This window comes from Antennarius striatus, chromosome 2 (assembly GCF_040054535.1).
Source record: "Antennarius striatus isolate MH-2024 chromosome 2, ASM4005453v1, whole genome shotgun sequence".
Classification (NCBI taxonomy): Eukaryota; Metazoa; Chordata; class Actinopteri; order Lophiiformes; family Antennariidae; genus Antennarius; species Antennarius striatus.
This window is the reverse complement of record NC_090777.1, coordinates 28,263,013-28,281,630: the sequence shown is the minus strand read 5'-3', so window position 1 is coordinate 28,281,630 and position 18,618 is coordinate 28,263,013. Positions and strand designations below refer to the sequence as shown.

At 41.9% G+C, this 18,618-nt stretch overlaps 2 protein-coding genes across 2 annotated transcripts; both read left to right on the top strand.

Annotated features, from left to right (window-relative positions):
- Positions 1-719: 719 nt before the first annotated feature.
- prpf6 (PRP6 pre-mRNA processing factor 6 homolog (S. cerevisiae)) lies at positions 720-11,239 on the top strand. Its single transcript, XM_068342150.1, has 21 exons — positions 720-922; positions 1,857-2,019; positions 2,132-2,250; positions 2,383-2,461; positions 2,719-2,895; positions 3,401-3,529; positions 3,625-3,719; positions 3,813-3,969; positions 4,136-4,298; positions 5,080-5,198; positions 5,338-5,556; positions 6,604-6,726; positions 6,835-6,956; positions 7,092-7,230; positions 7,398-7,517; positions 8,417-8,593; positions 8,772-8,905; positions 9,087-9,178; positions 9,446-9,560; positions 9,737-9,863; positions 10,146-11,239. The coding sequence occupies exons 1-21, from the start codon at positions 735-737 to the stop codon at positions 10,296-10,298; spliced, it is 2,910 nt and encodes a 969-aa protein (XP_068198251.1). The 5' UTR covers positions 720-734; the 3' UTR covers positions 10,299-11,239.
- Positions 11,240-14,164: 2,925 nt separating this feature from the next.
- Positions 14,165-16,418, top strand: aar2 (AAR2 splicing factor). Its single transcript, XM_068342163.1, has 3 exons — positions 14,165-15,284; positions 15,370-15,599; positions 15,893-16,418. The coding sequence occupies exons 1-3, from the start codon at positions 14,519-14,521 to the stop codon at positions 16,058-16,060; spliced, it is 1,164 nt and encodes a 387-aa protein (XP_068198264.1). The 5' UTR covers positions 14,165-14,518; the 3' UTR covers positions 16,061-16,418.
- Positions 16,419-18,618: the final 2,200 nt, after the last annotated feature.

Sequence of the window (18,618 nt, the reverse complement as noted above, 5' to 3'; positions counted from 1 at the left end):
TGGGTGATATGAAACCACAGAGACCGATAATTTACCCAAATGTCATCTGTGTCATATATGATTGGGGTCACAGGTCATATGTGATTGGGGTCACAGGTCCATTTAAGAAATTCAAGGCAGGAAATGAAATCTATAACTGCATCACAAGTATTATCAGGTTTATTATATATACTTATGAGCTTCACATTATGTCTTAGGGAAAGGAATATAAGCATTACAGTCCAAGAGCAAGGTAAACATTTCAAAGAAAACAAAAACCCACATGTTGGAAAATGTTCAAGTAACATTGAACAACCTGAATATAAGATACTTTCATATAAGAATCACAGCACAAACAAACGCAAAGCTTCCAAGCCTACTTGATATATGACTTATTGGAAGAGTTCAGTAAGTTTGTTTCATCTAAGGATGTAGTGCCCTCCTGTGGTCCACGTGGAAAATAAACTGCATAAAACAAGAGAAATTTATATTGAAAATTTTTTAACGCAATCTGTCTGTAACATTGCAAGGAATGGAAATGGGGAATTAATTTATATTTGAAAAGTTTCTACAAAATTAATGTCCTTCGTCAATGATTTTTAGTGACGTTAAACAATGAAGCCTCCGGCCATGCGGGGGCGCTGTTAGATCCTCATGTCAGCAGAGAGTTCCGGATGGTTGGACCGGATTTGTTTCCTCGTCCCGGAAGTGTGGCTATTATTCATCCGGTTGCTAGTCTCCTCGTCGTCGCAACGATGGCCGCTACTGCAGGAAAACAAGCGACCAAAATTGTTAGCAAAACGTCTGGGGGAGGCGGCGGGGCAGCGGGGGCAAGTGGCGGCCCCCCGATTCTGCCTCTTGCCTCGCCGCTAATGGGGAAAAAGAAGAAACCGTTCCTGGGTATGCCCGCTCCGCTGGGCTACGTCCCCGGTCTGGGCAGAGGGTAAGCCCGCTTGCCATGCTAGCTGGTATGCTAGGTTATGATCTAGCGGTAGATGAAGTCGATGGACTCGCAGCAGTATTTCTTCATTATAGCGTGGTGCCAATTAATTTAAAAAGAAAATATGTCATATTAAACCTTAATTATTTCGAATTAAGTGAAGTTAGATCAATGTATAGAACAGTTTAGTCTTGTTACCGCAGCGAAATGACCAAAGATGTAAAAAAAAAATAGAAAAAAATGTTAGTATGTTAGGTTAATTGTTAAAATACGACTTCGCAGTAACGAAAATAATATTTTAAATGACATAATGCAACATTCATTACCCATTTTACTGACGACTGCATCCTTAAAATTATTCAGCCCCCTAATGACAAGCGTTTAACTGTACTGAGGACCGTTTTGAAGTTTTGACCTGATGCATAGCCAGACACCAGTTTCTGAAATTGTTCTGCGGAATGGTACCTCTTTATTCATGGTTGAAGGCCTTCAGTTCTGTAATAATCCTTGATTAAAATGTGTAACCATCCTCTTCAAATCCAACCAGATCATTTCTTTGAGATTCAAGTCAGGTGACAGTGACAGACAAGTCAAAATTGTCTTCGGTCTCCTCGCCATTGTGGACCTTAACTTATGTTTTGGATAGATGTTCTTTGGGAATACGGACCGATACCCAAGCATCAGCTTCTTCACAGAAGGACAGACTTTTTCTCCAAGTTCACTATACATCAAGTAAAATTAACTCCAAATGCTGAATGTTTGTTTCCAGTGCCAGAGGAAAGAAAGTGGCACCAGTGGCATCACAGATCTAGTTCCACATTTCACTGAAACTTTTTCCTTTTAGTACATAGTGCTTGTCAATAGGCCTGAAGAGTTAGTTTTGTTTGAGAAACTATTATTTATTTCTGTAACATTGATGAAATCTTTTCCTCTTTAGTGCAACTGGTTTTACCACCCGTTCTGATATTGGTCCTGCTCGTGATGCCAATGATCCAGTGGATGATCGACATGCACCACCAGGGAAGAGGACAGTTGGGGATCAAATGAAGAAGAACCAGGATGATGATGATGAAGATCTTAATGACACAAATTATGATGAGGTGACTTTTAGTGGCCATATTTATGTTATTTAACCATACAATATCCTTGTTTATATGATCATTATATTATGACTTTGATCATTCTGATAGAATCATGCTTCTTTTCATGCAGTTCAATGGGTATGCTGGCAGTTTGTTCTCCAGTGGGCCTTATGAGAAGGATGATGAAGAAGCAGATGCTATTTATGCAGCATTGGACAAAAGGATGGATGAAAGACGTAAAGAAAGAAGGTTATTCAAAATAATTGTCCTCCTGTGTTTTAAGGAACGAACATACAGACTTTCCAAATTTAAAACTTATCAAACATGTTTGACGGCTTGCTCACTCGATAATATTTTGATTGCCGTCCTGTTCAATTTTAGGGAGCTGAGAGAAAAGGAAGAAATTGAGAAATATCGTATGGAGCGACCAAAAATTCAGCAGCAATTCTCAGATCTAAAGGTAATTAAATTGTTCTTTAAATGTTGAACTGTTGTACGTTTTTCACCATACATCAATTGGTGTGTAAAATCCACAATAACAACACAGATACTATTTTATATCAGTGTCCAAGGGCGTCTTGTTGTCTTAAACCTTAAAATGACTCTGAGCCTCTTATGATCAAAGTAAGAATTTCAACGTTGCCTAACTACCAAGTCCATTCTCATTTCTTGTCTTTTATCCTTGGTTATTCTTATTTTTCCTCCACTTCCATACAGAGGAAGTTGGCAGAAGTGTCAGAGGAGGAATGGCTGAGTATCCCTGAGGTGGGCGATGCCAGGAATAAACGCCAGAGAAATCCTCGCTATGAGAAACTCACACCTGTCCCCGACAGTTTCTTCTCCAAGCACCTTCAGACCGGAGAGAACCATACAACCGTCGACCCTCTGCAAGGGGTCAGTATGGAAACAAACACAGATTCACACACATGACATGGTTTCAATCTTCACCAATGAGAGTCAGGATACCTCTGCAACACATTTCTAAAAATGGTTATGTTTATTGTATTATCTTTTCTTTTAACAACACTCCTAAAGCATCTGGGCAGTGAGGAGAATTGCTGCTGTCATTTTGAAAGTGGAATGTGTGGATGATGTAGGATTTCAGCTTCAATGGTTTTCCTTTGTCTCACTTTACATTTCATCATGCGCCAAATATTTTCAATGGGCAAAAAGACTGGACTGTATGCAGTTCAGTTTAGTCCCAGGACTCCTTTACCAAGGAGCCCTGCCATTGTAATATATTCAGAATATAGTTTGGTTTGTCTTGCTGAAAAAGATGTTGTTTGCATAGCAATTTAACTCAATAAGACAACTGTCACACGATCTAGGCCTATGTTTGACAAGTGTAGTAGAATCCTCACAGAGATCCTCTCTATCTTCATTGTCTTCTCTCTACTAGCTTGGAGGTCTGAACACACCGTACCCAGGAAGCATGACCCCTGGCTTAATGACGCCGGGCACAGGTGAGCTGGACATGAGGAAAATCGGCCAGGCCAGGAATACACTCATGGACATGAGGCTCAGCCAGGTAATTAATAATCGTCTGTGACCCTATTCTATCATTTTTTTGTAATATGCAGGATTTACTGGTTTTATATTAATCATCCTTTTATCTTTCTGCAGGTGTCTGACTCAGTGAGCGGACAGACGGTAGTGGATCCTAAGGGTTATCTCACTGATCTCAACTCTATGATCCCCACACATGGAGGAGACATCAGGTAGAGTCACAGAGGTGTCCATTTCCAGTGGACCATTTGATGTGAATATGTTATTGGGTGTGTCAAATTATGTCTTTGACTCTGTGTATCCAGTGACATCAAGAAGGCTCGCCTGCTACTGAAATCTGTGAGGGAGACCAACCCTCATCACCCTCCTGCCTGGATCGCCTCTGCCAGGCTGGAAGAGGTGACGGGCAAACTGCAGGTGGCCAGAAACCTCATTATGAAAGGCACAGAGATGTGTGTTAAGGTAATGGATGCTGGAGACCTTTGCAGTATTAAATGTATCTGCTCATCACAATGTGTAATCTGGGTTGCCATCATTTAGTTTAGTGACTTAACGTTCATGTCAAGCCACAAAGAGGAATGTGGTCATTGCCCTTTTGCTGAAAATCAGTGCATTTCTCTGCCACCAGAGTGAAGACGTGTGGTTGGAGGCCGCTCGTCTCCAGCCTGGAGACACAGCCAAAGCTGTGGTGGCCCAGGCTGTCCGCCACCTCCCGCAGTCCGTCCGCATCTACATCAGAGCAGCAGAGCTGGAGACAGACGTCAGAGCCAAGAAGCGAGTCCTCAGGAAGGGTAAGGCGTGATTTGACAGGATGAGTTGCTCTTCAGTTGTTTTGAGGAGATGCTGTGACTTCCCAGCGGTACTGAATGAATGTGTCAAAATTTCCTTGCCAAGAAGAAAGCAGTTATTTAAAAAAAAAAGTTTAACGATTCAAAACCAGTCTCCACCTGTCCATCGTTTTAAACAACCCTAATGACGCAGAACTACTCAGTGCCTGCTCACTTAAGAAGGCATGAAATATTTCATCAGGGTTGCATTTGACAGCTGTGCTTCTGGCTCCTTGTCAAGGCGAGACATCCCATTTGAACCATCGTGCTAATGCCCGATCACACTCCCATGCACGCACACATACACCATAATGTCCCAGCAGCATACTCCACTGACAGAGATTGATGGGAGCTTCCTCTGTGGAGGAGCTGCCTTCGCCTCTACATGTTCGGTAACCGCTGCTGCAGCTTTATTACGTCCATAACAGTACCTTCCCTCTTAGATTCTGTTGAACTTAATATTGTGGCAAACGCTCTTTGGTTTGTTTTGGTTGAATGTTTTAACTGAAATCTTGATTGTCTCCATTTGTTTTTTTGTCACTGTCTTTGAAATTTGTTCAATGTAAATATAGTCAGGTGTATTTTTAAAATCAGTTGTCAGAAATGAGTCAGGAGTATCAGTTGCAACATGTAACATTGACTTTTTAAGGATTTAGATTTTTTGCCAGTGACCATGACCGTGCTTGGAATAAAAAGGTAAATGTTACTGCATAAGTTAACGTTATAGTAATTGTTACCCATATAGCCCTGGAGAATGTGTCCAAATCAGTCCGACTGTGGAAGACGGCAGTTGAGCTGGAGGAACCAGAGGACGCCAGGATTATGCTCAGCAGAGCTGTGGAGTGTTGCCCCACAAGTGTGGAGGTATGCTATTGCTCATGTCATCATTTCATTTTGTTTCCTGCAACAGGAAGCAGTGTACGTATGATTAACTTCATCCTACATAAGGCAATGCAGCACAAACCTTTCCAGCGATGCCTAAGGATTTCTGTGTGTCTTCTAGCTGTGGTTGGCACTCGCCCGGTTAGAAACATACGAGAACGCCCGTCGCGTCCTGAACAAAGCCCGCGAGAACATCCCCACTGATCGCCACATCTGGATCACTGCTGCCAAGTTAGAGGAGGCCAATGGCAACACTCAGATGGTGGAAAAGATCATTGACAGGGCCATTACTTCCCTAGGAGCCAACGGTGTGGAGATCAACAGAGAGCAGTGGATACAGGTGTGTTCCTGTTGTTGTCTTGTTTTTTAAACCAGCTGGGATTTCTGAAGCCATTTATGTGTTAAAACTTCCTGTCCAGAGTTTTCTCTGGTCATGACAAATGTATATACCTTCAGTAATGGAAATCTTCAAGGAAGAGGAGTTCTATTTGACCAATGGCAGAATAAAATAATGTGTTACATTCACTGGTGCGAGTTTGTCAGATTTGAAGTGACAAACACAGGGTGTAGTGAAGGGGTTCTGCAGTTACTTCATGATTGTAGTTTATGAACTGTGTGAAAGCTGCATGGGGGGCTTGTTAGAAATACAAATGCTGTTATTATCAGCTACAAGCCATTAGCAACATGTGATGACAGTGAGTTAAATCAGTGTCTGCTTCATTCAGTTCAAAAGGTGAGCACCGAGCGGTGTCCTCAGGTGCTCTTCTTTGGTGCACCTGCAGTTACAATGAGGTGTTTGTAGTCTCTCATCAATACAGTGAACTCTAATAAAGATTAAAGTCATAAATTTATGAAGTGAATTATTGAATGCTCCAGCCTTCAGTTCTGGTGTTGGAGGGTGTTTGAACTGCTTCATGGGTTTGGCAGCTTTCATTGCTTACCAGCATACTTTGGCTGAGCACTGCTATTCCATCTGGGTGCAACAGAATGCGTGCCAGCATATTGTGTTGATTGCAGTTGTTTTGCAATCAGAAGCTGTATCTGCAGTGCTGTTTCATACTGTGTGTCGTTTCCTGAATACCTAACATGAAGTAAATGCACTCAACACCAGCAATAGCTTTATTATAAAATGGCATAAAATACTTTTTGTTACCTTAAACTATTTTTTTATTCTACTCACAGATATCGTCTATCATGACCGCTCATAAAAGACTGATTATCTCAATTATCTCAGTAATCTAAATTTATTCCAGTATTTCCTGCCTTCACTTTTCTCTGACATGTAAGGTGTATGTTTGGTTTTTGTGATTTTATTCACTCCTTCCATTTTTGTTATCTTTTCCTGTATGTTAACTGCATTGTATTTGCATTTGATGTTTTGCTGCAGGATGCAGAGGAGTGTGACAAAGCAGGCAGTGTTGCTACCTGCCAGGCTGTGATACGGGCTGTCATAGGGATTGGCATTGAAGAGGAGGACCGCAAACACACCTGGATGGAGGACGCAGACAGTGTGAGTTTTAATCAATGCTACAGATAATTTGTTTTCTCTTCTCTTACTTGTGTTCACTTAAAGTGGCCGTTCTTATATTCCTTCCTTTCCTGGCTATTTGTGTTTCAGTGTGTGGCTCACGGGGCGCTGGAGTGTGCTAGGGCTATCTATGCCCATGCACTGCAGGTGTTCCCCAGTAAAAAAAGCGTTTGGCTCAGAGCTGCGTACTTTGAAAAAAATCACGGCACCAGGTGACCAGATTCTTTTCTTTTTTACACAGTAACAATTTATATTTACCTTATTTATTAAAATTACAGTCACTCGTATAGTTTAGTGAATTTTCTCGTTTTCTCCACTGCTCTTCATCTCCACCGTGCTTTTCCAAGGGAGTCTTTGGAGGCTTTGCTCCAAAGGGCTGTGGCTCACTGTCCGAAGGCTGAGGTCCTGTGGCTGATGGGGGCCAAATCCAAGTGGCTGGCTGAAGATGTACCTGCAGCTAGAAGTATCCTCGCTCTGGCCTTCCAGGTAACAATAAGATGCTCGCGTGCCATCTCTAAATCATCTCAGTACAGTAATCTAAATTTATTCCGGTTTTTTCCTGTCTCAATCCCTGTAGCCAGGAATACTCCCGCTTTCATATTTTGCTGTTTCCTCCCTTCTTATCCTCTCATGCTCTTAATTTTCCTTTTTAGGCTAACCCAAACAGTGAAGAGATCTGGCTGGCTGCTGTCAAGCTGGAGTCTGAGAACAATGAGTATGAGAGAGCCCGTCGACTGCTGGCCAAGGCCCGCAGCAGCGCCCCCACAGCCAGAGTGAGTGTTTGACTGACAAAGCAGAGAAGTCTCTATTTTTTAAACTGTCATAGGGATCAAAACCAAAAATAAGAGCTGAAAGTTAAACGGATTTAGTGACTAAATGATGGACAATGGCCAGTTTGGATTTAAACACATTATCAAATAAAAGTTTTGGTAGATGTTGTCTTTTGATATTTGCTGGTGATAACACATCCAGAAAGATTACAAAGATTGACAGATGTTTCCTAAACTTTTTTGGCACGTCGTTTGTTCAGCAGAAGATTGGCTGTGCATCTCAACATTCCTCTTCGTTTACACTTTCCCTCTCCGTGACCTTTGTTCGAGTGCACATAATTTGTTTTTTATTATGAAATGCTCTCTGACCCGTGTTTTAGGGTTGGTTAGATCACCAGACTTTGTTCTTCTGGGAAAAAGCCAGTTTTTAACGTTTGGTTAATAGCGCACTGTTATTTTTTTGTTGTCTACCAACATGCTGTCAGGTTTCTACGTCTTAAATAGTCAGCATTAGTCAGGTTGATAGATGCTGTCAGCAGTGTTATAAAACTATCATTTGGAGCCACTGACCTGGCAACATCCCTGATGGCTGTATTTATTCCATTTGATGACAGACATGACAAAGAGTTTGATGTTCACTGCAGCGATTTTCCCCTAGAGACGTGACATCTATTGATGATTCCAGTCAGAATTCATCTGGTTTTGGCTGTACCCTCAGAGTGTGGTGTTTATTTTCCTTAGTTGGTATTTATAACATTTTAAGGCAGTTAGTTTCCAGTGTTTCCAGCGTTGTTAAAATGCTCAGTATTAGACCAACCCAGGGAAAATTGTAAGATGAGTTCTACTTCCTGTTCATATGTATTGTTTCAGCTGAATAGCTTTGGTGTTTGTCGTCTCTCCAGGTATTTATGAAGTCGGTGAAGTTGGAGTGGGTGTTGGGAAACATCGAAGCTGCCCAGGAGTTGTGCACAGAGGCTCTAAAACACTATGAGGACTTCCCCAAACTTTGGATGATGAGAGGCCAAATAGAAGAGCAATGTGAAAACATGGACATGGCCAGAGAGGCCTACAATCAGGGGGTGAGTACAGAGAGGCCTACAACCAGAGGGTGCGTTTAAGGGTGTCTTTGGATTCTGTACCCCCAAAGGCGAGAGGTTCGAGGGAGAAGTTAGCTTCCAAATGCATTTTTGATCAAATGTATGTTGTTAAAAATGGACATTTGCCCGGTGGCCAATGCATTTCTGTTTGTTGCTGCAGCTGAAAAAGTGTCCCCACTCAGTTGCCCTGTGGCTGTTGCTGTCCCGTCTTGAAGAGAGGGTGGGGCAGCTAACCAGAGCCAGAGCAATCTTGGAGAAGGCTCGGCTGAAAAACCCCCAGAGCCCTGAGCTATGGTGAGAACAGAGAAATGAACTTCTATAGATATTTACACTGAGAGGTTGCAAACAATTGAGCATGAATGCTATGTCTTGTTTAGAATGAAATGCACAAATATTACAAATAATTTGAACAATTTTTTTTTATGTCTATGTCTCTGCTTTTCAAAAATCTTGTTATTGTCATCGTTTTGATCAGGTTGGAGTCGGTCAGACTGGAGTTCCGGGCTGGACTGAAGAACATCTCCAACACGCTGATGGCAAAAGCCCTGCAGGAATGCCCCAATTCAGGTAAGACTTCCACCTGAGCATTTATTTGTTAACCCCTAGAGAGAATATCCTGTTCAGCAACAGGAAAAGATAAATTATTCATCAAGACAAATGCCGTTTGAAGTCATGTGTTATTTACACATACAAATGTTTCTATTTTAAACAGTATTCGTACTTTTAAATTGGTAGATTGGACTAAAATGCCGTGTTGATGTTTCACAATTGCCAAATGTATTATGTCTGTAATCTCTAGTCTCTTTCATCCCACTCTCATTTCCTTCCTACAAGGTATCCTGTGGGCTGAGGCAGTGTTTTTGGAGGCCAGACCCCAGAGGAAGACCAAAAGTGTTGATGCTTTAAAGAAGTGTGAACACGATCCTCATGTTTTGCTCGCTGTAGCCAAGTAAGACGGCAATCTTTTTGTTTTTTCAGCCCTCCTTCCCCAGGAATAAACAGTGTTCTTTGTGCTTCACCTCAAAATGTCTTAATGTTCTATGCAATCCGGTATGAAAATGAATTGAGCAAACCTGCATGGGGGTTCATATCACTTGTAATGTTAATTATGTGCACACCTTGTAGGTTGTTCTGGAGTGAACGCAAAATCACCAAAGCCAGAGAGTGGTTCCTTCGGACAGTAAAGATCGAGCCAGATTTAGGAGATGGTTGGGCTCTCTTCTACAAGTTTGAGCTGCAGCATGGTACAGAGGTAAAGACCTTATCTTCTGTGGGTGTAAAAATTGTTTAACTTTTACAAGATCCAGCAGTGACATATTGCTGGCTTTTACTACTTCAAAAGTAGAAACAGTCTCTCAGCCCCTCTCAGGTTTACACACAGCAGCTTCCTTTGAAGCATTCCTAATTTTTCACAAATGCAATTTATTTTTTTCATTGCAAGGAGCAAAAGTACAAATGTCCATGTTACGTGTGGGTATGCTTTGGGCATGCATGGTGTTATCGGTATCTGATGTCCCTGTTTGGCATCCAACAGGAGCAGCAGGAAGAGGTGCGGAAGCGCTGCGAAAATGCAGAGCCTCGCCACGGAGAGCTGTGGTGTGCCGAGTCCAAACACGTTCTGAACTGGCAGAAGAAGACGGGAGAAATCCTAGCAGAAGTAGCCAGTAAGATCAAGAACAAATTCTAAGAACGGAGGACGTTTGGACTGAAAACGCCCGAAGGACTCAGACAAAGTCCGACGGGGCGCTGCAGTGGACGGCTGGACTTTTCCTCGTTTGTGGAAAAAAATTCAAGTGTTCACGTCACCCTTTCTAGTTTTATGTTTTGTTTAATGAAATCATCCCACTGTTTGTGTTCAAAATGCTAGAAAATTATTTGATGTCAAAGCATTGTCAGTTGGCTCAAACTTCTAAAATACTCTCAGTATAAAACTCAAACTCATTATGTAAACAGCCTGACTGTTGTTAACAGTTCTGTGGTCTGTCCTGGGGTTTGCACCCCGGGTTCAGACTCAGACTCACCAGGAAGTTATTTTGTTGGTCTTAAAAACATTTTTACATTAGTTTTCCTTTGTGTTTAAAGTATCAGGTGGGAGGTCAACTTTCCTACAAATGCATCTCGCTGACAAGCAGGTTTTACTGATATTTTGGTTTAGTTTGCTTCTTTTCTCCACTCAGATTGAATCTCATTAAATTACAATAAATTGTTTTTGTCGTCACTTTGACATCCAAATTTTCTACTGTTTTATCTTTAGAATTCAAATTTCTGTTTTGACATTCTCCAAACACGAAGAGTCAAACATGGACATGAAAATAAATGAGACCTGTAAAAGAAATGTAGTGAACACCTTTACATCATATTTGGATTGAACTTTTTTGTATCGAGTAAAAATATATCATTCTCGGGGAAAAAAAAACCCCCTGTTTGTTAGATGTACAAAAATGATCAGGGGGAGTTTCTTTGTTGTAGGTTGGCCATCCAGCTAGTGTAAATAAAGTCGTCAAGAACTTCATATTAAAGCATTCATCATGTTGAAAGAATGAACAGCTTTTTTTTTTTACCTAGTTTGCTTCAGATGTGTTGAAATACTTTGCAGGTAACTAATAAACATTGTGTACTGCACAACCACATGTTGTAAGATTGTTATTCAACTTTTGGATGCACATCATGACTTCCTTGGAGACGATTTCAGGCCAACATTCTCACCCACAGTTATCATCCCATGCGTATCCAATACAAAATCAGCGTTTCAATTGTCCTGTATGGGATTTCAGTGTCATTTTATACCGGTTTTGTTTTTAATGGAACCACTTAGCACCGTAAGTGCAGTAGTTTACACTGCTAACAGGTGTTCCATTTCAAACAAGGAAGCTTTTTTGAAATGAATGCATAAAAACACCCACTCAATATCGCCCGATTTTTCACCTCCTCATCGGTGTCATGTCTCAGAACAGAAAGGGTAAGGAGAGTGATTGATTGCAGACGTTTCCCCCCGACTTGATCTGACTGGAGTTTGGTGAAATCTTAACCTTAACGCTTCAACAATCCATGACGGGGAGAGGAAATCGGAGCAGCTCTGGTGATTTTGGAAAACACGGAGCGTCTGTAGAGATCTTCCAGCCACCAAGACGAAGCGTGAGAAAACTGGGTAAAAGGCTTTTGACGACGATGAGCGTGGTTAGATGATCGGGGACTGCTTGGATATCTCTGCAGCTGATGGGGATGATTTTGCTCGTCTGATGGTCCTGCAGTAGAAGATGATAAATGGTACGTGTCGCTTTGACATCTGCTGCGTTTTTACGCACGACGAGTACTCGTCTAAAAAGTTATTGGGCATCTGGTTATGAAGTCAGCACACAGCTGCATTTAATGGGTTAGCATTAAACGTGATGCCACGTTCAGGAAACGGCATTAATCCAGCAGACACTTTAATGCACAGCGATTCTGTGTCGCGCTGCGCGCTCTAGCCAATTGTTCGATGCGCACATTACGCACACGGCTTCTCTTGGTGCGCTCCAGTCGCTTCTTTATCTCTTCTCTTCATTATGTCTCTTTTCCATAGTACCTGACTGGAACTGTACTCCGCGGTGTGCTGATGCTTCTGTTGATGGCGAACTCTTGTGATGTACGCAGATGTAACTATAAAGAAATCCTGAGATCCTACACAGGGGTCATCTTCGTCGAGCTTCAGAAGTTGGTATGATGAGATTGTCGTAAACATGTTTGTTGCTTCATGTTTGATCCTGATATATTTGTTGTTATTTCCTCAAATAAGAGAATTCAGATGATGGGAGTCAGATAGTTGTGACAAACTGGCAAGAGGTTTGGAAATGCCGTCAGATGACGCGGTTTATGTCACTATCTTCACTGTATCACTACAGCGCAAAATGTAGAGGTTTTTCCTCTTGAATCACAGTAAATTTCTTGCCTTTGGTAATTCCGTATTTGGATATTCCTCTGTAGAATATGACCGACCCATCCAACACTTCAAAAGAGAGGGACCCCTGCCGCTCAGGAAAGGTAAATACCACAACAGTATGAGCGCGTTCAGGTCACCAGAAAGGCTCACAATATGTATCAAATGAACTTGGTATGATTTTAAATGTATTTCTTTCTCTCTTTGTTTTTTCCTGTTCAATTTCCATCGCCCTTTCTGACACATTTACGCACTACTGCCGACGGCAGGCACGACACATTCTGGTCTCCATCCTCCGTATGACGCAGCAGATGCGGTGGTGTTGGGGTGGCAAGCAGATGCTCCACATCGATCTACCGCTGGAACACATGGAACAGCTCATCATTCACAACTGCAGCCGTGATTATCTGGTGAGGAGGACTTTAGAGAGTTGTGTTCTTCTATTTTCTAAGTGGAAGTTTCAAACAATGTTCCATTTCCCAACAACACGTGATGCCACAAAATTAAAGAAACATTTTTTTAACTGCTTTACCACCTCTACCTGCCTAATCATTGATGAGATGGAGATGAAGGCTTGTTTGGGTATGGACATCTTATAGTAATCTAAACAAGAAGTGACAATGAAAATTTTTAAAATAAATTTCTGAGTAAAACACTTTATTAATAGTAATGATACTTCTTGTGTCATTTCAGGGGAGTAAAGTGTCCTGTTCATCTGTGAAGAAAATAACAGGAAAAAAGAGAAAGAGGAACAGGTTAATGAGAGTTATTGAGGCATTGATCACTTGTTGGCAGAAGCTTCAGAGTGTTTACAATCACTCAATTTAGGATATATTTCTCTTTGTATCCTGTAAGCTTTGTGTATATTTTTCATGACGATGTCAGTCTAAATCCACTGATCATGTATTTCATGTAATGTATGTATCAGTGGATGTTTGGCTGACAGCCCACTGTTTGTACTTCAAATGCAGTACCACAAATGTTCACTGTAGTCAAGTTCTTAGCGTTTTGCATCTTATTATTTTTTAATAAAGAGTTGTTTAACAACCAAATATAAGTTAAAGATATACAATTAAAATGTAAAAACTTTTAAAAACAAGTAACATGCTACCATACATGTCTTTGAGTATAGATGATATAATAAAACGATATTAAAAAACTCCCAACTAATTTCTTTTCACATGAAGTCCTGGAACTGTGATGATGATGATGATGATGATGATGATGATGATGATGATGATGATGATGATGATGATGATGATGATGATTAACCAGTAGAACGATCAGAATGAATAAAAATGAAAAGAAAGAATGTGGAATATTTATTTTATATATATTTTTTTTTTTTTAGAAATACAATTTAAGGTATATTTTCATATTTGGTACACCTTTTCAAATTAAATGTTCTTATGTTTGTAATTTGTGAAATTTTCCCCATGCTTCACTTTTCTCCATGAGTATTTCTAATGAAATATTCTATGTAAATATATAGAACCCCTTTAAAAACGACAGGTCTCTATGTTTAAAAATATGGAGCTCCTCGGTATTGTCCTCGTTCCGTTTGAAGCGGAACTCTTATTTTCTATAAGCGGAACTCTGTTTCTTGTCGGAGCAAAAGTCCTGACGTACAGCCCTGACCAAACGATTTCCTGATCGCTGCGGAATATCAATAACTACGCTAGGTGTCGGTACAACACATTTACATCGTTACTGGCACCAACACTACGTTTAAAATCGGGCTACTTTAAAGAACCGTTTCTGATATAATTTTGCGTTATTTTAATTTGTTTAAGATAAATAGATAAGTGTTAAAAAGCAGCATCACATGCTGTCAGTTGTATGTAACTCAACGTCGTACACATGTGTTTAATGTCACAGCATCGTCTAAACATGAAAAACTAACACAAGACTTGAAAGTGTTGTCTAGTTTATACCCAGAATTGGATCAATAATCAGTAAGTTTGATTAAAGTTGCCTTTGGCCGAGCAGACATGGCCGACAGAGGTGCAGTAGACATGGATCCGGATCTTGCCCAGAGGCTGTTCGAGGAGGGAGCTTTCCTGGTGCTGCTTGGTGTTCCCCAGGGGACGGAGCTGGGGATCGACTGCAAGAGTTGGCAGGTTGGTCCTCGCTTCAAAGGCGTGAAGATGATCCCTCCAGGCCTTCACTTCCTCCACTACTGTTCTGCGAACCCGGCGAACTGTGGAGGAGAGATTGGTCCAAAAACAGGCATCTTCCTCAGTCTCAAACCCAAGGAAACCCTGTTGGCCAAATGGGATGCTAAAAATGAAGATTTGGACTTCTCAGCTTCCCAGAATGAAGAAGAGATGAGTCGCATCAGGGCGAACTTGAGAGATCTGGATCCTTTCCTGGGGCCCTATCCGTACGAGGTGATGAGGAAATGGGTGTCCCTCACTGACCGTCTGAGTCAGGAGCTGGTCGACGTCCTGCAGCCTCTTTCAGGTCGAATATGTGCATTTAGTGATGTCATCCCCGAGATTCAGTTCAGACACACCAAAGACAGAGCAGAGCAGCCGAGGAATGACACAGCCTGTCAGAGCATGAAGGAGGGCCTCAACAGACTCCCGAAAATGAAGCAGAGGGAAGGGACGGAGTTACGTTTCTCCGTTATCCCAGAGCGGACCTATCCTCCTGGGGCAACACCGGCCGAAATCACCCGGTGCAGCCTGGACCTGAGCTATGCCCTGGAGACTGTGCTGGAGAAGAACCACCAGCTGCAGCCTCTCAATCTGCTTGGTATGTGTTCGATACCTCCAATATGTAGGAAGAGACAGTTGTATTTGTGTGTATATAACAGATTTTTTGTCTCTTGTCCTCTCAGGTGAGTTACAGTTTGCCTTTGTGTGCTTCCTGGTTGGGAACGTCTACGAGGGTTTCGAGCACTGGAAGAGTCTCCTGGTGCTGCTGTGTCGATCAGAGGAGACGATGCGAAAATGTAAGGAACTCTATCTGGGGCTGATTGCTGTGCTTTACCACCAGCTCGGAGAAATCCCACCGGACTTCTTTGTGGACATTGTGTCTCAGGACAACTTCCTCACGTCCACTCTGCAGGTAGGTGCTCAGTAAATTTGATAAATTCTAGAATTACTTTAAAATGCGCACAACTGAAAGCGGTTATGCAGCACACACACATTTTGTCAGATTTTCTGGTGGGTTAAATAAAACTGTTTGGTTCCTATGGCTAGGAACCAAACAGTTTCACCTGTGATACAACACTTCACTTGTAAGCTGTACCAAAATAAGCTAAAGCTTAGTTAACTGTGTCGCTGATTACCTAAATCTTATTGTTGTCATGGGGTTATGCAGCTGCAATCCATAAAATTCTTTGTCTCATCTTTTCACAGGACTTCTTCCAGTTTGCTAGCGGACCGGGCGTCGATGCCACACTGCGTAAGAGAGCAGAGAAGTTCAAAGCCCACCTTACCAAGAAGTTTCGCTGGGACTTTGATGCTGATTTAGACGACTGTGCCCCGGTGGTGGTGGAGCTGCCTGGAGATGTTTCAGTGGACTGAAATAACAAAACTGGAATAATATCACTGTGAAGGAGACCAATGAACCCTGGTGTGTAATAGTATGTGGGTGCAACAGCATACAGATTTTGTCCCGGGTTACAGTATAAGAAGTTCTGGTGCTGCCCTCTAGCGGTGGTTTTCCTCCAATCTAAATAAACAAGTATTCTGTTGCTTGACATTTTATACAAGGTTATTTTGTAAATGTTGTGTTTCTACAACTGAAGTATTTAAAATAAATAAATTGGATTGTGATAAACTCTAATGGTGCCAAACTTTTAAATACTGATCATGGCAAAAGTCATGAATTGTCGTAATAATGACTGTATTCTCCTCTCAATCTTTCAATAAATATGTTTTAGTTGGCTTTGATTTATTGAATTTCAGTTTATTTTAATAAAGCACAATATAAAGTGATTCCGTACTGTTATCTCAGTCCCGTCCACTAGATGGCGTACATTGGTTTCATGTGAAACGGTACAGCTTGGTGTAACATTACCAATGTTGTGATTGGATACACACTGATGGTAAAGCTGTTGTGGGCAGAAGGGATAGATTTTTTTAACTGCAGTGGGTGCTCACACATGAATGTCAGTGTGGGAATAATCTGCTTTCTCCTGATTGTAATAAAGATGACAGGTGGAAGAATAAATGAGGGGTGAATCACACATTAAATGGACAATACAATTAAATACAATTTATTATCCCTGTGTGAGTGATTGTGTTCCATCTTAGAGAGGGATGAATGGGGCAGACCTGTTGGCCCATTGATCCACCCATTCATTAATTTAACTTCCCTTTCTCAATAATTTTTTATTTTCTCCAGCTGTATGTTTCAGCTTGAACGTGTTTCGGCTCCATGGAACCATCAGTAAACCCGAAGTCACTGAAAGAAAGAAAATCAAACCCGACTTATGGCATATGAATCAATAAAGTCTGGGCCTGTATATGAAAATTCAAATGCCAATGCATGCAAAAAGACATCTATTTTCTGTCCCAAAGACAGATTTTACCGCTATTGTCAAGGTAATGAATAAAATATCCCCTTTAGAAAATTTATGCACATCTTAAAAGAAGGTCAGAGCAGTATTTGTATTCCAGTGGGTCTAGTTGTTACTCTGCTTTTTTCCTTCTGAATGCAATTAGATGGAGAAAGTGGCTTGGAACACATGGTGGAAACACATCAAAACAACATGGAAGGAAATGTATAGCAATTATTTGTAGATTAATTTCTCTCTCATGGGGAATGATGACAGTCTCAGAAATCACTATAGGGACCCTCTTGGCATTCCAGCCCCTCCATTAGTGCTGGAATCACAATGTAAGGCAAGTCAGCGTACGATTCATTAAGTGTCCGGCCTTTTCTGGACCGCATGAACCCCTTTCACCCTCCGCTGCCATGTTCCGGGTATGGCAACCATTTTTCCTTTTAAACTCCTATTTGTTTCGTTCGGTGCAGTCACCCCCTTGGGACCGAGGCATGCTGGGAACCGGGTCGCTTTGATTGTGAAAGTAAGTCAAAGACAAGCGGGCTCTGTCAGTCATGGTGGAGCTTTCACTCCATTAAATGTGAGCTGGCCATTTCCATGGGGCTCACGAGCTGCTCGGCCCCGCCAGTGTAAACACAGGCCCCTCTGTTCCGTTCCCCAGTCATCCCCCCCCCCCCGGCCCTCCCGGCCTCACGGCAGAGAGGAGGCTGGATGTTCTTGACTGAGAATCGACTGCGGTTTAAATGTTGATTATTGCAGACCGAACTAATCCTGGATTCAATCAATCATCAATCGATACCTTTTTTTTGTTGTCCCCCTGTGATGGAAATTTAGAAATCAAGCGAGAGCCACACAGGTTTATCAGCTCCTAGAGTCGGTGTCATTCGACAGCTGTTGTTTCTTTGCCCTCCGTCACCTTATTTCTCCACATACTTCTAGGGATTTCAATTTCAGGCTGCTGTTTCTCATGTTCTGACTCTTTCTGGACAGATTTCTCCGCCTCCCGTCTGGCTTCCGCCCACGACTGGGAAGCCTGTTTCTCCTTGTGACCTCTTTTGATGTATGGCTAGATACATAATTATAACGAATAGCTTGTCAAAAGTTGGGCTTTTTTTTGGTAATTGCCCGTGTCCCACAATTAGCATGTGCGGAAAGAAGTTTGTACAGGAGTGGAACTCTGTGGCTCGTCTTCGGTGTTTTGCAGAAATTTGTTAAGGCAAAAAGCAGAGTTGCAAATATTTTGGCAGGATGGTGTTGCTGGGATGCTTTTCAGGTGTGACTGTTAACACAAACAAATTTCCCAGAAAACGTTCACATGACTTGCTTGCTGTAGTTAAGTATCCGGCTTCCTTCCAACCCCCATAAAAAACACACAGCTTAGGGGAATTGATCGCTCACAATGGGTGGGAGTGTGTGTGTGTGTGTGTGTGAGTGGGTGTTTGTCTTTCATGTGGCGCCGCCGTGCGCTGACGATGTGCCCGGAGTGTACCCCACCTCTCGGTCGTCAACTGCAACATCTGGTGACCCGCAAAGTGGAAAAGCGGCTGCAGACGAGTCGATTATGTTGGTCTG

Coding starts and splice junctions, on each gene's coding strand:
- aar2 (XM_068342163.1), top strand. CDS start 14,519: ATGGCCGACAGAGGTGCAGTAGACATGGATCCGGATCTTGCCCAGAGG. Junction 15,285..15,369: donor GCAGCCTCTCAATCTGCTTG/GTATGTGTTCGA, acceptor TTGTCCTCTCAG/GTGAGTTACAGTTTGCCTTT. Junction 15,600..15,892: donor TCCTCACGTCCACTCTGCAG/GTAGGTGCTCAG, acceptor ATCTTTTCACAG/GACTTCTTCCAGTTTGCTAG.
- prpf6 (XM_068342150.1), top strand. CDS start 735: ATGGCCGCTACTGCAGGAAAACAAGCGACCAAAATTGTTAGCAAAACG. Junction 6,727..6,834: donor GGATGGAGGACGCAGACAGT/GTGAGTTTTAAT, acceptor TTTGTGTTTCAG/TGTGTGGCTCACGGGGCGCT. Junction 6,957..7,091: donor GAAAAAAATCACGGCACCAG/GTGACCAGATTC, acceptor TGCTTTTCCAAG/GGAGTCTTTGGAGGCTTTGC.